At 35.2% G+C, this 18,463-nt stretch overlaps 1 protein-coding gene across 2 annotated transcripts in view; it reads right to left on the bottom strand.

Annotated features, from left to right (window-relative positions):
• Positions 1 to 4,120, bottom strand: part of LOC129221348 (YLP motif-containing protein 1-like) — a 110,392-nt gene extending 106,272 nt beyond the window's left edge. For both annotated transcript variants that reach the window (XM_054855816.1, XM_054855817.1), the window contains exon 1: positions 3,603 to 4,120. In XM_054855816.1, the coding sequence (XP_054711791.1) occupies positions 3,603 to 3,959 (357 nt within the window). In that variant the 5' untranslated portion in view covers positions 3,960 to 4,120. The remainder of the gene's footprint in view (positions 1 to 3,602) is intronic.
• Between the last annotated feature and the right edge of the window lie 14,343 nt (positions 4,121 to 18,463).

The following is an 18,463-nucleotide window of genomic DNA, read 5'->3' as shown; positions in this document are numbered from 1 at the left end:
ATGAAAGAATGTTGGCAGCAAGAAGCAAAGCAATTTTTTTTTTCCTCGCTTGGGCCAAATTGTTGAACATGCGTCATTTCACATCTCCGCTATGTTCGCAAAATGTTAAAATACTATTCAAATTTTGAAAATGAAGCAAGGCATTTTCGCTTTTCTGCTCAAATAAGAAAAACGATGCACGATCCCTCCAGAGAGGAAGCAAACGTGTCAATAGGGAACTTTATCTTATTATAAATTTTAGCTAATGTGTTTGAACTACTATTAAATTCAACAGTGTGTGTCTTCATGGGAATTATATCCCCAGAATAAATGCATTATTGGCACTTTAAAAAACAAACTTGTGTTCTCTCAATGCTAAGAACAATTCTAAATTATTTATTTCAAAAATAAAAAATATATATTAGCTGCTGTCTATTTATTCTTTAAAGATGTCTTGGATTAATATAGGATTTCGCTTTCAACTGGAGATGAAACACATAGAAACAGAAAGATATGTAAATGTACCTACTTATTAATCATCAATGTTTTAGCATTTTGCTAAAACTTTTTCTCCAATTGTTTCTGAAGCGCTTTTGAACTCAGCTTAAACCTTTGCATTACTTGACTAACTTTTATTTTCAAGGTAGACCGGACAAAGCCAAGCAATGCAGCTAGTTAAATAATGTAATTTGAGATTTCCGAAAGCATTGTAAAAATCTGAAATAGTCAAGCTGAGATTTTAATTTCTAATGAAAAAAAAACCTGGTAACTTTTGAAATAAACTGAAGATGGTGAGAATCATGGTTTCTCCTTTTGAAAACTTGCTTAATATTTAATTTCAGCACTACATTTTTGTCCCCTTATTAGCTAAAAAAAACCTCCAGCTATATACGTATAGCATCAAGCAGCTAAAGAAAGAGTGTAACGCACTATACAGCAACATAATTGCTGTAGCAAGGTCTGCTTCAGAGGAAGTCTTGTGCTCAACATTAGTAAATGGTAACAATGGACGCAGCAACCGTTTCCTCCAACAACAACAGTCGCAAACCAGCACTTGTTTTGCAACTGTTGTTGTTTACCAGCAAGATCTAATTTGAAATTGCAACGGAACCTACCAGTCTTTTCCCATGGGATGCTCATACACACTTGGATGATGTCATATTCAATTAAGTATATAAAGTATTTACTATTGAACTAGAACAATTACACAAGCCTTCAAATATTTGCTGAATTTTCCCTTTCTTTTACTAATCATCATAGCTCACCTTTCAACCCATTACAGATAAGTTAAAAAAAAAAATTAGAAATGCATTGTAGGGCCATCCCACAAAAAGTCAACCCTTTGTCTCGCACATGTCGGTTCATAAAGCCATAATTTTGAAGGGCATTGCGAATTTGGCTTACAAAATCACACGTAAGTTTGTAATCTGTTAAGCAGAAAAAATTTTTCATTAATATTTTTAATGAAATATGTTAGGCGTCACAGGACAAAATGACCGTTTTCCGTAGAATGGCTCTGTACCAGTTTTCCATCTTACTCTTGTAAAGAAACGTGTTTGAAAGGAAAGACAAACACAGTTTTAAAAGGAAAGACTACACGTTTTAAGTAGCAGGCCAACTGAAAACCCTTCTGCTCCCCCTCCCCCCTCCATTCCATTAAATTTTGGCGACGTATTTCATAACACACCGATTAACTTGATTCACTAATATCATTGTTACTGCAATATCAAAGGGCCAGTTCTAAACCCGCCATTGAAGATGATACACTATGAAATGAGGAACATCAACCAATTGTCTTACCATCACCGAGTTTCCCATCCAGTTGTTTTTTTTCTTGGTTTTTTTTTTTCGTTCATTATATAAATATGAAACAACCACCTTTAGTAGTGTTCCAAGGCAAACGTCTTCTCGAAAGGTCCTTTCAATGGAAAAACTGATGAAAATCAACTTTGTACAGCAAAACACGAAAATCAAGGCAACAGATTAACACATCATGAAGGAATTGAAATGTTCTTCATCAACCCTACTCCCATGACAAGTTCACTAGTTCACACTGTCGCTGCTGCCAAAGATATATTGATAAACACAAGGTTATGCTTTATATTTTGTGTTTTACATTTGTAAAATATCTGTAAGGGGATGTCTTTCGGCAACTGGAGTTTATAGTGAATGCTTAACTGTACATAGGTCCAGTTTTCGGTGCAGCAGGCATACTTGTTTTTAGGGCGCTCTCATACGATAAATGTTGGAGAGAAAAAAAATAACTTAAGTATTATCTTTTACATTATTAATCTAGTAAAAATATTCTCTTTTAAAATCATGCAAGACATTTAAAAAAAAAATCATAATGACTTATAGAAGCCATGTGAATTTAGTGACTTATGCAAAAAAAAAAAGTCAGCAACAATAAAATAGGGGAATAGGTCAAAATTCAGGTTAGTTTAACTCATTAAAAAAAATAATAATAATAATAAAAATCAAAAATAGAATTATTTAAAATAGATTAAATTAATAACATAGTTTTGCATTCAGAAAAAAAAATCTTATTTGTCTCTAATATTTCCACAGAATTCTTAACTGGAAACATAAGGTCACAAGGCACATGACATTATTTGCTATGATGTAATGGGAGAATAACCCTTAATGCTGTGTTGTAGTTGTTGATAGTGGTTGCCATGGTAATCAGTATTAGAAGTAAGAATTTGAATCTGGGCATCACGATATCTGGAATGAGTTACCTAGGCTTCAAAAGGTAAAATCTAAGGGTTTTATTCCCAAATACAGAGCTACACTGATTTTGTTTTAGCGAATGATTTAATGTCTTCATACTGGTACCTCCAAAACTAATTAGGAATTAGATTGAACAAACTAAGAATCTGTAACTTAAAATTCGGATAGGTTTTGATTTTGTATTCCCATCAAAGTTTAGAACGTATTTATGAATTGCCCTTTCTCGTGTCAGATGAAAAGAATAATTAACAATTATTATGCCACACATCGAACAAAATGACATGGTTAAATCACCTTAAAACAGTAGTACTACTTGAAAGTACTCGGAAATTTACAACTTAATAAATTTTGCACCATTAAAACAAAAAATTAAAAACGAGTCGGGAATTTTGTGGCAGGAAACTTAATAAATAGTGAATAAAATTAAAATCTTCGGTGAAAGAAAATATAACTTATATGCCTTAAAAAACACAAGTTTTCAGCATAATTTTAACTTTACGCCAAAAAGAGGCAAACAAAATATAATCAAATGAAAGAGAAAACGGAAAAAAAAAAAACAGAAGTTCTCATTCGGAAACATTGAACTAGAACAAGGAAATGAAAAAAAATGATCGATCCTTAATCATTTTCATAGAACGACACAGAAGACGCATACAAAATGGGCATGCGCACAAACGATTGTGTAGAAATTTAAGATATAAATTGAAAAAAATTTAAATCGCCGAGATAGTGACAGATAGCGCTGTTGTAGTCCAAATTTGTCAAAACTTGATATTTTTGCGATATTTATAGCACATTTTTTTCCGCACAAAAATATAATATTGACTTCCTGAAATAGATAGTAACAATTATGTTAAACTAAGGTGAAGCATTTGGAAATCGCTTTGACTTACCTCTTCGGCTGGATTCTTTGGTTTTTCAGCGGCCGATTGTGAAGTTTTATCAACAGTTGTTGAATCTTTTGAACTGTTCGGTGCCGTTTCATATCCAGCATATCCTGTAGCGTATGATGTCGTAGTCGGCACTTGGCCGACAGGCAAAGCTCCAGCATATGCTGCATACTGTGCTTGACTAGCCCAAGCAGCCCATTGTTGTTGTATTTCTGGAGTTACGGCATATTGACTATAACCAGCAGGCCATTGTGTTGCAGAAGCAACTTGTCCAGCTGCAGCAGGCTGAGCAAAAGCAGCAGTTGTAGGACTAGCAGTAGCTGCAGCAGCAGTTCCTCCCCACGGCCAAGCTTGATACATGACTAGTTCATTTAAAACTCACTGTACCCGAAAATTGTCTGATTGAAAAAATTACAATCGCAAATAGTTTATAAATATTGACAGCGATCTTCTTTAGAGATCAAGTATCACACAGAAATTTAATAAAGAATATCACTTTGAGACACCATTTTCTTTCTGTAGGTTACGTATCTTTAGCTTTTTAGATTGCGAGGTAGAAGTTGAAGTAAAAACGAATGACACACAGGATGTATCTTCTTCGGTATCATCATGGAGGAAACTGTAACTCCAATTAAAAGAAAAAAGAATCACATCCAAAAACCATTGATGAAAATTTTTTTAAATTTAAATGCATTCATCACTCAAAAATAACATCGGTTCATTGCACAAAACTTGCAGCAATCAACAAATTTATTGAAGTGAAACGCTGTTTTTTGTATTTTACTTTTCTGCATTTTGGGACACTGGAAAATATTTTTGTATTAGATATATAATATCTTTTACCAGACACACAATATGAAACATTGTTCTAGGGGTGAACCTTATTTTTCAATGTCAAAAAGAGTTCGCTTCCAGCTCTCCTCTCCTCTATCTTGCTTCAATAATTAAAAAAAAAAGCCATCTATTGCCTCATTGGGCATTAAGTTTTCAAATTTTCCCCCGAAAAAGCATCAGGCTTTTTTTAGTTTTTGCTATTGACCTGTCCGATTTGCATTTTCGGTTGCCGTCTTAAAGTGACATTATTGTTCTTTCTGTGTTTCCTGCAATCTCTCGAAGTTACATTTTTTGGGAAGAAGGAGGGGGGGGGGGGGGGGATTCTCAATTTGCCGAATGGAACTCCAAATTTTGCCGAATGATAAAATAGGGGTATATACACACATATGTACAAGGAAGAGTGGTATTCAGGCATTTAAAAATTGCAATTTTGTCTCAGAATTTCCCAAATTGTTAGAAAAAATTGTTGAATATGTACATTTTTGGGAAAACACTGTCTCACAGTGCGCTAGTTGGCGCACATCCGCCCGGCACAGCGGCAGATCCATGCGAGGGGGACTAAGGAGACTGTAACCCCCCCCCCCCCCATCTCCAGATGAGGTTGGAACTTACACTAGATAAAATCCAAATTTCGGAGGAGATTTCTTTCAATCCTTTTGCGAATTTACGTTTTGTTAAATTTAAGTAAATATATACACTGGAGTATTAATAGAATGGAGGGGGGTGACAGTAGCCCCTTCTCTTACTTCGTCAAAACTTACAACAGATTAAACTGTGATCTGCAATGGTATGGAAAGGCTTGGAGGAAATATAGTTTCGTTCTGCGGTCGAGGTTCTTTTATTTAAAAGTTATTACTTTTAAAGTAAACCATTATCATACATAATTTACTTCTTTCCCAAGTTAAGGCGCTATATCCCCTCCTCCCTCCCTTCCATGAGTTCAGAACTTACTCTATATAAAACCGAAATTTTAAAGATATTAAATAATTTTGCATTAAAAATGCATTATGTTTAAAAAAATATATACTCTTGAGGAGGGGCACAGTGAGACGAAAATTTTAAAATTCAAGATATGTGGGAACTTTGAATCGATAAGAAAATTTTTAAGGTAGATTTGCAATGCAGCTTTTGTATACAAACTTTTGAGAAAAAAAATCATTGCTATTTAAACTTTTTGAGATAATATGAAAAAGGAACGCAAAATTTTGTCTCACTGTACTCCACGCATGGGCACAATGAGACACAGCATACAGGGCACAGAGAGACAGCACATAGGGTTGAGTAAAACAAGTGTTCATCATTTAAAATCAAAATTAAATCATAATGAAAAAATATTCAAGTTTCATCGATCATCTTAATTAGCGTTTCTTAATTTCTTTGATTAGTGGAACCCTTTTCAATGCTCACTTTTTATGTGGAACCACTGGTGTTTCAATAGTTTGCCGTGGCGAAGCCAGTATTCTGTTTCCGAGAATGCCCAGATTTTACTTCAAAGACACTATCACATCAACCATTTGTCATTAAATCGCTAATTAAAGACACATAATTATAGATAATTTTAATTATTGATGATTGCTAATTATTATTTCTTATTGTAAAATACCAGTACTACTATTTGTGATTCTGAGAAATGCTCAGAGTTTTTAAAAGGGATTAATAACCTCAGACTTTATGCATGAGTTATATGATTAAAATATCTTCTTAATTAGGAAAAAAATACTGATGGGCTTTACCTACAAAAGTGTTAATAATTCACTTAATTTACGTAGAAAAAGTTCTTAAATGTTAAAATTAAAAATTTTAAAATCTCTCTTTGAAAAAAACTTTTTTTATATTTATTTACAAATCAGAGATTTTGATGCCACTGTGTGCTCCATCAGACAGAACTAGAGTTGCTTTATATATAGGGGCCTTAGACAGAACTAAACCATTTAGACCCTCGTGACCACTACTCCTCCTTAAATTGGTCATCACTCGTTAAATGCTTAAATTGTCCTTTCAACTGCTGTCACACAGATACTGTTTACTTTTCATTCCAGAGTCGCCTGTATCTGCTACTATTTGTGGCTTAACCAGTTGGTTGGAACCCTGAAGACAGCTCTGATTTTTTTAACCAGATCATTAACCGAGCAATCCCTGGTCCAGCACCCCCATAGGTACCGTTATTGGAGGACTTTGTGCCTTTGAGCATATTTAACGTCCTCCAGTCACCATTAATGAAGACGTTGGATCTTCGACCAGCGAGGATCGAAGCCCGGGACCCTCCGGTCACAAGTCCGATGCCTTACCGATCAGGTCACCACGACCTTACCTGGATATCGGGAGAGTGGCTAGTATCAAGGGCAAAATATTTTAAATTGAGGTCAAAAATCGTCATTTATGGCAATATTTGGTAATGTTGTAGAAGGGGGCTTTTGGGGTGCTTTTCCGAAATTTGTTCAACATTGAAGCCACTTTTAAACTATTTTTGGCGATATTAAGGATTCTATAACTTCTTCCGAAACTTTTTCAAAATTGAAGATTTTAAACCAAATTTTATGTTATCTTTGGAGACATTCGCTAAAAAATAGGCGTTTTCGGATTGATTTCGAAAAAATCTCGAAGTAGAAACCTATAGGCATCATTTCATGCTGTTTTTGATAGTCAAAACTTTGCATTATTTTAGGCGAGAAATAAAATTGTTCCCGTAGTGGCTATTCCAGATGGGTAATAATGCTTAGTTTAGATGCGAAATGCGAAAGTGACAGGAAATGTATTTTTGAAATTGCGTTATTTTTGTCGATTTTTTAAGTGACAAATTTGAAAGGTGTGAAAAGAAAATATACAAATCTAATGGAATCCCTGAGAGAGCTCCGTGGAACCCTGAGATTCCGCGGAACACAATTTAAGAAACGCTGATCTAAATCAAAGTTTACTTTTCAGACACCAAAAAGACTAATTTCGTTTTGTGTCTTTTTTTTTTTTTTTTTTTGTAGGAGCTGTTATCAACAATTTGATTGTTTTATTCGGAACAGATGCAACGTCTGGTACAGATGGTAAAAAAAAACATAAAGAAAAAAAAAGGGAATTTAATTTGAATTTTGACATCTTGAATTCAAATTATGTTTTTCGCAGTCACGAGTGTGTGTATGTAGGCGTGTGTGTTTGTGTGTCGGGGTATGTGTTTGTGTGTACGGGTTATGTGTATGTGTGTGTAGGCATGTGTGTTTGTGTCTGTGTGCTGGCATAAGTGTTAAGTAGTTGAGTGTATGAATGTGTGTGGGGGGGGGGGGGTATGTGTACGTGTGTGTAGGCATATGTGTTTGTGTCTGTGTGCAGGTATGAATGTGTGGGTAGTGGTGTGTATGTGTGTGTGTATGTTTTTGTGTGTGTATGTGTGGGTGTCTGTATGTATGCGTGTGTGTATGTGTTTGTGTGTGTATATGTTAGTGTATGTGTGTAGGTGTATGTGTGTGTATGTGTTTATGTGTGTGTGCGTGTGTGTGTAGTTGTGTGTGAATGTGTAGGTGTATGTGTTTGCGTGTGTAGGTGTATATGTGTTTGTGTGTGTGTGTGTGCGTGTATGTGTGCGCGTGTGTAGGACATGGATGCAACCTGGAGACGGCTTTCGCTATAGGTGCAGCATCGTGAGGACCCGGTCGACGGTGATGGTGCGGAGGGTGGCGGTGGGAAAAATCAAAGGAACATCAAAAACAGTCAAATGAGAACAATAAGCAATCGTGATTGCTCAAAAAAAAAAAAAAAAAAACAGTCAAACGGTTTTACTTTTGCGCAAAACACTAACGTACATGTCTCCATCGTTATCAGCTCTACCTTTAGAATATTTCCAACATTAAAAAACTCTCACAGAAAATTCTATCATAACTTCAAGTACCCAGAAAGTAGATTTTAGCACACGTTAATATGGTCTGATTAAAATTCTCAGATCCCCTATTAATTTTTTTCTACTTCATCAATTGTGTTAAATTAGCCTACATTTTTTCCATATTGTAACGGATCCGGTGCGGCTTCCAACTTTCTTGAAAGGACGACACAGTTCTTCATTAAAAACACAAGAAATTTATTTACACTATGTACAGGAAAGATCTTCAACAACTGCTAAATTAATCATCAGCAATTAAGCAAATATCACACAACACCGTAAACTCAACGGTTACACACGTATTTATTTCCAAATACGAAAAACAACACAGCGAAATGCATCGCAATAAACAGAGCTAATACACTCTCAGTACGAATTCTCAATCGAAACTCTCTCTTTATCATGCGTAACGCTTTTTATACACACCGAAAGAGAACTCTCAAATATTCCACAAGATTCCAAATGCTTCTCGAAAATCGTAGACCGTTATTTTATTTCTTCTTTTTATTCATTCACGAATCTTATCAATGAAAAATAGGGGACCATATACTTCAATGGAAGGGGCTGTATATTCATTACGGGAAACTACAGTGAAATTCCGTTACAACGAGTATCAATACAACGAAATTTCCGTTTCAACGAAATAAAATTTCAGTCCCGATTAAATTTCTAGTATGTAGATTGAATTCCATTATAACGAAATTCCCGATACAACGAACAAAATTTGCGGTCCCTTGAAGTTCGTTGTAACGGGATTTCACTGTATTTACAGGTTACGTTACTACAATAATTACAATTTACAGAATTTGTAACAATATTTTTGACTTTTTTTTCATTCCTCTAATTTTTGTGCTATCTTCCTCGAAAATGTGTTTTCCATGGAGTATCTTTTACAATGATACTTTTACTTTTTTTATGCTCTTTCTTCATTACTCAACCTTTTTTCTTTTCGGTTTTTGGAGACCCTCAGAAACTCTTAGAGCCAATAAAACACACACTGCTCCACAAGAGCAAGAGGGCTCTTTTGAATCATTTTTATCTATAATTTAGATTATTATGATTAGTGATGTTCCGGATATCCGTATCCGTATCCGTTACTTTTTTGACGGATCTTAAACGGATCTTTTGTATTCTCAAAATTCTTAAATATTTGAATAAAAAACTCTTAAATTACTTTTAAATTAGGTTTCATTCCCGATTTAAATAATATGGTATCATTTCAGAAGCCAATTCGTACCCTCCGTCGCCAAATGGAAGGGGTAATAAGTTTTAAAAAGTGTGTTTCTGGGTGTCTTTTTATGGCATTGAAGCTAATAAACAGATTAACCGATTTTGATTGCTCTTTTTTTCGTTCAAAAGGTGCCTGGATCGAAAGTGTTCTTAGCTTGGCATTGTTTTTTAAGAACTTTAAATATGGGAGATATTAGTTAAAAACGTTTTTCAGAATTATGGTAGTAAAAATTTACCCGTTCGTTAAAAATATTGGCCCTAATTGAAAGAACGAAGTTTTCTGTGTTTAATATTTGTTTGGAACTTCCGAGTATACAGTAAGAGCTATAATCTTGTTAAGTAAATTTTAAATGTAATTCTAAGACTTTGTACGCCTGAGTGGTAGCGACTTCATAGTCGGAAGATAAATCGGAAAAGCTCAATGATTTAAAATTTCTATCTGTTTTCAGTTCATATTTGTTAACAATGTGTGTTCTGACTCGCGAAATTCATCTTTATGAGATCTACCCTCTGGGACATATCTTTTTTTTATATTTTTAATTTGATATTAGTTTTTATTATTGATTTGGGGTTCTAAATTCTCTATTTATTGTTTGTAGAGCGGTTCCCTCCTCTGTTATTTCGTCGGTCGGAGTAAGTTGGGTGGAATGGATCAGCGCTGCATTTATGCTGAAATAAAATGCGAAAAATTATTTCTAACCTGTTTAGTAGCAGCTTTGCACTCTTTCTCCTGTATCCTGTATGTCTTGCTCCTGTGTGTTATATTCACATTCTAAGCATCAATGCAGAGCTGACCCATTCCTTCCAACTCACCCTCAATTTTAAAAGAGTAAATCATAGTCTTGATTTTATTTTCGCCGTAGATGACATTTTTTGAAGAAACAATGCCATTACCCTGACCGGAATACCTTTCGTAACAAATTTTACACTTGGATAGCTGAATTGGGTATACAAATTTTGAGATCCGTATCCGTATCCGCGGATCTTGACACTATATAATGATCCGTATCCGCGGATCTATTTTTTTTTTAACGATCCGGCACATCACTAATTATGATCTGCTTTATCTGAAATGTCACAACTTTTCGGGACGTTAGGGCAAACGTCGACAAAGAAAATATACAGTTGAGTTTTTTTCAAATCTCTGTGTCAAGAACTTCCAGAGAGAGCCCGTGAACTTTGTAAATTTCTCAAACGCCACCTAAGACAGCCCTTTAAGACTTAATTGCTGCAATATTTTCATAGAGAGCCTTCAAGCCTCCCCATTTCCTAAATGTCCCGAAACATAGATTAAAATTGCGTTTTTCAGACTTCACTGATGAGAAATTTTCAGATATAGGTCCTCCGAACTCTACATTTCCTAAACGTCACCAGTTATAGCTTAAAACTGCGTGTTCAATTTCGAAAAAATTCTGAAGGAGAGCCGCCTATTAATGTAACTTCACCAGAAGTTGCGTGAAATTGCTTCTTGAAGACTGCAATTTTGAAACATTTCTAAAGTAAATCACTAAAGACTTCCTTTCCTAACGTTCCCAGACATAGCCTATAATTGTGTTTTCCAGAGTTCTACAACGAAAAACTGGTCAGAGCTTCTGGACCTTCTTCATTATCTGACCTAACTTTTTTGTGGGGGGAAAGAGGGATAACCCCTTTGTAGAAAAATTTCATGTTGCTTAAGCAGGAATGTCAGCTCCCCCCCCCCCTCTCAGAAGGTGAGTTCCCGCAAAAACGAAGAAAAAGACCACTTAAAACAGTGACTCCCTACCTGGTACTAGGTTAGCCCCCCCCCCCTCCCCCCGCTTTCATTCTGTATAGCTCATGCAGATTTTTTAAGTTATACAGAAAAGGAAGAAGAAATTTATTAATGCTTCAGCCTTAAAAATGACGAACAGGCACTGAGATAGGCAGCGGTTCCCTAACTTTTTGGGGCACGGAACCCTTTAGATTTCGCTTTCACTTCAAGGAGCCTGGAGACCCACTATTCAAGGCCGTCGCTAACTAAAATATCTGGGGGGGGGGGTTGACAATTGGCGGCCCTCGTCGATCATTTAAAGAGGTCTATTGCCTCCCCTCTTCCTCCAGGTATTGAAAAATTAACGTTTTTTACATATAAGTGGGTGTGGTTTTCGTTGTTTTCCCATAAAATTTGCTTTGAGTATACAAATTTTGTCCCCAACTCCTGGAAAAATTTAAACTGATAGGCTGGGCGGCCCCAAACAGCTCTCTGAAATGAAGAACTGTTTGTACATATACCATATAAATGCAAGAAGTTCAAAAATTAATTTGTTGACTAATCAACAAACTAGACTAATTAACTAATTAACTAATCAACATTGACAATCATGAGGCAGCATCTTTTTTTTTTTGCGGTGATCTTTTATTGAGATTGCATGCCGTAAATTAGTGAAAAGCTTTAGAGGAAATGCAGATTAAAAATGTTTTCAAAACGTAGATCCTATTATTTATGCTCCCCCCCCCTATTCAATTTATAAACAAAACAAATCTGTACTTATAATAATTTAATTTTAATATTACTTAATTAAGATTAACAAAGCATTTTTTTCTCGATACAATCCCCCACAAAAATTCACACTTTTTGTACAGGGTTCGTACGGGTCATGGGAATCCTGGAAAGTCATGGAAAACAAATAACAGAATTTCAGACCTGCAAAAGTCATGGAAAATTGAAGTTTTCATTGAAAGTCATGGAAATTTATTTCAAGTCATGGAAAAATGTCCTGGAAAAAGAGAAAGGAACAGTAGCTAAAGGAGCATTAGAAATTTTGAGTGATTTAACAGTATAGGACATAAAAGCTATTAAAAATGGAAAATTGAACGATCCAAAAATCAAATCTGAATTTTGAAATCTCATTGCATCCACTTCTGTCGCAGCCGCTTGCCATTTTTTGCAGTGTGATTTTACTGCCTGGACATCACTTATTTTTAATTTTCTGTTATTTTCAACATTTCTTATGTTTCATTGTACGATTGAACTTGGAGGGAGAGGAGTATCAGGAGAGGGTTTGAGAAGAGGACGATTTTAAATGCGATATAGCATGCTCAGTTTGAGGGGGTTCGGGGGTTTCTCCCCCGTGAAAAAATTTGGAAAAATAGATGTAAGATCCTGCGTTTTGAGGCCTTATCCAGCATAATTCGAGCTAGAAAAATATCAATAAAAAATAGGCAAACCATAACTTTTTACAAGTTTCACACTTTTTTTCGCAAATTAAGAAAATGCAAAATAATTTTTTTTGGTTCGGCAAATCGTCGACACTGATCGAGAGAGACAAGAATGGACAACGTATCGTCACTTGCTCACATCGGCCTTTGGTAAGAGTTAATTTTTCATCATCCCCCTTAACCAAACGACAAACAAAATAACTAGTAAAAAATAAATAAAACTCTTAAAAGAAATGGTGTGGAGATTTGCAAAATAGGTAACAAGAGAGTAAATCCTTGACATTCAAACAATTTAAAGTTTATACACTAGATAAGAAATAAAATTGAAGAACTTTTCAAGTACAGGGAAACCTGTGTAAGTTGACCACTTGTGGTGCAGTACTTTGATGGCCAACTTATAAAGGGTGGTAATGATTTTTTTTTTTTTTTTTGTCATTTCTTGCACCATGGACCATGTATTCATTTCTGGAATAATTGGCACTTACTCTTTCTGTTCAACTCACTTTTATTGTTTAACATTACTTTGAAACAATAATTAAAAATGTTATTCAAATATTTTTGTTTTTTTCCTCGTTTTTTTACTAAATTAGACACTAGTTTTAGAAAATCCGTAAGTGTCAGCTAATTTTCTCCGACTTTCTACCTTTTCAATTAATTTTAATATTTCATTCTTGTTATCAATCTCAAGTTCAACTAACTTTCTTTTTGAAGCCATTTCATGTAAAACTTTTACAAAGAGCAACAAGCTGGACTCTCCTAGTTCATAAAATGCAGTTGAAAATGAAAATGTCCTATCTCTTAATCCCTTGCGCCAGGAATAAGTAACTTTTCTTTTTAGCACAATTCCAGTGTTGCCACAAAATATTGCAACTGGAAGAAAATACTTTGTACTTTTTTTACAGACACCTGTTTTCTGTTTTCATTGAACAGAGAGTACAAAGGCAATCTCAAATAGAACAACAAAAGAAAAACAAGTTCGGAGAATAAAGAGCAGCATAAGTTTTATCTGCTGTTTTATTTAGTTGGTAAAATGCTGGTCTAAAGCATCAAAATTATTCTTGGAAAGCTTTAAAAAATAATAATAATAAAACAATTTGCTTGTTTAAAAAAATAAATCAAGTGGTCAGCTTACAAAGGGTTTTTTACAATACTCCAAACCAAATTTGGTGTACATTAGTGGTCAAGATAGACAGGTGGTCAAGTTGCAGAGGTTTTCCTTCATTATATAATATAAGTCCAATTCCGTGCCCGACAAAAGCAGTCAACATAGGCAGGTGGTCAACTTACAAAAGTGGTCAACTTTACAGGTTTTACTGAACACTCAAAGACTAATTTAATTATTTTCAAGGACTCTCGTATAAATAAATTTATTTAAAGCACTTTCCAGTCTCTAATCGTTTTACCAAGTTTTTCTAAACTTGTAAGAAACTTTTAGTTTTTTGTTTTTTCAAAAACTGTAGATTTCTTATTCTAAAATATTTACTGTAAGTCAGCGCGGAATCCACTATTGGCGGGGTCAAGTGCGGCTGCCCAGACTGCACGACTCTGGAGTCCCCCCAATCCATTAATTACCAGCTGAATACATCTTATTTCAATACAGAGCAAACTTCTGCCAGAACAGTCTCTAACAGCCAAAATGTCTGCCAGGAACAGTCACAAGTGATCGAATTCTAATGGATAGGGCAGCTTTTTTTCACCGAGACGAACTGAGCTCGAACTATCTATCTCGAATTTACTATCGAAAATTACTATCTCGTGAAATTTTCTCTACAGATGATGTCTTTTTTAAATTGAAAAGTTAGATCGTAAAAGTGTTACATTTTCCACCAGAAATGTAAAAAAGAAAAGAGCTAAGCGCTTCATTATGCGCCACCTCCTCCCCGCATTTTCCGTTGCATGACGAGTTTTTAGTTTTTAAACAGTATAGAAACTGCTCTAGGGAATATCTGGAGAGCGCGGGCTTGCTTGCAAGAGGGACATAGGTTTAAAAAGTCAGACCTTACAGCCTTTAAATACAGGACCACCAAGAGCTAACGGCCCCTTGCCATCCCCTCCCCCCATAAAACCTACTACAGTTACTCCGAACCCCTCCCCCCGCTCTCCAAGGGCTGATCTGAATGATGTTTATGTGCAGGGAGAGATGAGATTTTAAAATAGAAAAAAAAAAATCAGTTGAAGTGTGAGAAATTCAGCAAAGTTACTTTTGTGTTTAACTAGTTGTCTTATGCGATCGAGTTCGATTCCCATTATGGGAAAAATTAGACCATATCTTCCAAAAAAAAAAAAACACTACACGGTAACTCAGTCCAAAGTTTGAGAAGCAGGGAGCTCGAGCCGCGGCCGTCGCGAAGTCATAAAAAAAAGCGTATGATATCGGCGCCCCCTCACTTTTTTAAAATATAGATATATATGTGTTTTTTTATACATAAAGAGAGATAGATAAAGAGAAGAGGAAGAGGATTCAGCTTATGGTTTAAGAGGGAGTCATTAGTCTAACTACCAAACGGCACGAACTTGAGGATCACAGATCTGGACGAAATTCTGGATTTAGGTCAGTTAACACTAGACATGAACCCAGGTAAAGCGGTTTGACTGCATAGGCCCTAGTTCGGCAGCAATGAGGGTCCAAAGTTGCTAGTTAAGACTAGAAACACAATGGTTTTTTCATTTAAAATTAAGCTTTTTTTCACTCTTTTCTTGCAGTTGCATTGCAGTATGAGCCAACTTAATACATTCACAGCATAGAATAAATTTCCCCTCCCCTTCGTTGTACCGACAAGAGACGCTGAATGCGTTGGGAGGGCAAATACTGTGACTAAGTTTCAAATTTTAATAAAAACGCCATTGCAATTCTGAGTCCTGGAACTAAATCTGGTTCATCCGGCAAAAATTTGAAGATCACGAATCTTGGTAAACTTCTGGATTTAGGTCAAGTTGTGTTAGATATAAGTCCATGTTAATTAGTTGAGTGCATAGGCTCTGGTTTGGCTGCAAGGAGTGTTTAAATTTGCTTCTTTGACTCCAGAACGACAATAGCGTTTTCTTCGGAATTTGAAGCTTTGGCTCAATATTTGTTCTCCTAACATCTTTCGCGTCTCTTGTTAGTACAATGTGGGACGGGGGAAATTTTTCTATATTGTGAATGCATTCAGTTAAGTGATACTGCGATGCAATTGCAAGAACAGGGTAAAAAAGTTAATTTCAAAGGAAAAACCATTGTTTTTCTGGAGCTTAACAAGCAACTCTGGACCCCCATTGCGGCCGAACTAGAGCCTATGCAGTCAAACCGCTTTATCTGGGTTCATTTCTGATGCGAATTGACCTAAATCCAGAATTTCGTCCAGATCCGTGACCCTCAAGGTCGTGCCGTTTGGAAGTAAGTATTCACTCAGAAATAGGAAGTTCGGGGGTTTCTCAATCCGGAAATTTTCTATTTTGCAGCCTTAAAAATGCATTTTAGACGAACTTTGGTAATGTGAGGAGGAAGAAAGGTTGGGATTTTTTTAAATTGAAACTTTACAAAAGTAGTAGTTGTCTGATTATATTAGAGAGAAGGCGTTTGGAGGCTCTTCCCCGGAAATGTTCGAAATTGTAGCTCTAAAAACGCAGTTTTAGAAGATCTTTGGTGATGTTAGAAGAGGAAAAATTCGTGTGCCACTTACGGAAATTTTTTAACTTGGTAGTCTTAAAACCGCCTTATAGACAATCTTTCACAAAATTAGAGGAAAAGAATTTCGATGGAAAACCTGAATTTTGATGAAATTTCAAATAACTTAGCAAGAAAAAATGTTAAAATCGCTCCTTATTGTTTAATGTGCCGACCCTTTTATCCCCCTTAACTTCCTAAAAATCATTAATATTATACGTAAATGTAGTAATTTTTCACATATTTAGCTGCTTTTTAACATCTACTTTTAAACGAACGAATTTATCACTGATCGTTTCACTATATTATTATTCATTATATTTTTACTTTGAAATAGTAATAAACCGCTATGAAAATTAGTAAACCGGAGTTTTTCTCATTATTTGCTCTACACCAGGGCTTACAAAAATTTTATAGCCAGCGGACCCCTTTCATAGACTAATGTTTAGGGCGGACCCCTGCCATTATGTTGTATATGGAGACGGTTTTCGCTAGAGGAGCAGCATCGGGAGGGGCCGGTCGACGGTGGTGATGCAAAGGGAGGCGGGGTAAAAATAAAATCATAGGAATTCAAAACAGTCAAATGAGAACAATAAGCAATGTGATTGCTCAAAAAAAAAAATCGACATTTCTTATTTTATAATTAAATATTTTGACTTCTTTTCACTTGCTTATTTATAAGTTACGCAATAGCTTTTAGGTTGATGCAATTTAGGGTATCAGGTGCTGCAAAAACCATTAATTAGAAATCAGTATCCTTAATTGCACCACTTCCGGACATGCAGGAAATAATTTATTTTTTTATATGTATTTACAGAACAAATATTAGTCCTTAAGAAACAATTCAAGGTTCTGATGAACTATATTTCATCATTGAAATATTTTAAATGCAACTGGCAATAAATTGTTAGATACAAAAATTTAAATGTCGAAAGTGGTCCGATTTAGGTAACTCTCCTCTGTAGTTTCGTTATTCTTTTCCTCGTTATTTTGAGCGTAATATTATAACTAAAAGAATAAAAAATATCATAGCGCTCATTCGGAAGAAGAGTGCCATAATACGAAAAAATTTTACAGGAGAAGCATTTGAAGTTTAACGTTTTAGGACATTTGCATTAAAAAAAGTAAATTTGCAGTGCTTTCCAGCGGTTTATTTTAGAACAAAAAGTCTGTAATTATTTTCCGAAGAAAAGTAGGGTCTGGTGGGGTAAAGTGGTCATAAAATCGTAGGTTTTCAACTTAGGTGGACAAAAAATGCTATAATTTCTTTAAAAACATCAACTTTTTTTGTTGTTATTTTACATTGCATTATTAAAGAACACGGCATATTGAATTGTAGGAAAAAAAATATTGATTTAAGTAGTTTCATAACATTTTCTTTTCTTCATGTATTTATGACCACTTTACTCCATGGGGTGGGGGAAAGTGGTCATAGCATGGGGTAAAGTGGTCATAGTTAAAAATAGCTGCAAAACCGTTATGAATACCCCTAATATTAGTCTACTTCGGTTGTTTTTATAGTTACAAGTATATGCGTTCATATACGAGTATATACGTGTTTTGGAAACATGAGTAAACACGTTCCTATATATGAGTAGATACATGTATACATCAGATACATGCATGCACGTGCTTACTCAAACATATACGTGTATACACGAGTATATAAGAATTTTTTCGGGATAACTTACAAGAGTGTATACGTGTCTTCACAAGTATATACGTGTCACGTGTATGCATGTGTCACGTGCATATACGAGTATATATACGTGTAAACGAACATCATATGAGCGTATGCACTTGTATCTCGAGTATATGCGTGCATACTGGAGTTTATACGTGTATAGTAGACATATATACGCATATATAAGTGTGCATACATACATGAACACGTATACACGAGTTAACTCGTGGATACATCCAGTGCGTGTCTGTACATGACTACTCACGTATATACTCGTATACATATAAAAGCACGATTATATACGTATGTATACGTGTAAACACGATTATAAAACGAATATACGTACATTTACTTGAATACACCAGAACATGTATGCATACACGAGTATGAACGCTTATATACGTGCATGCCTACAGAGTGAATCCAAA

The sequence above is a fragment of the Uloborus diversus genome, chromosome 4 (genome assembly GCF_026930045.1).
Source record: "Uloborus diversus isolate 005 chromosome 4, Udiv.v.3.1, whole genome shotgun sequence".
Lineage (NCBI taxonomy): Eukaryota > Metazoa > Arthropoda > Arachnida > Araneae > Uloboridae > Uloborus > Uloborus diversus.
This window is presented reverse-complemented; position numbering and strand designations above follow the sequence as displayed.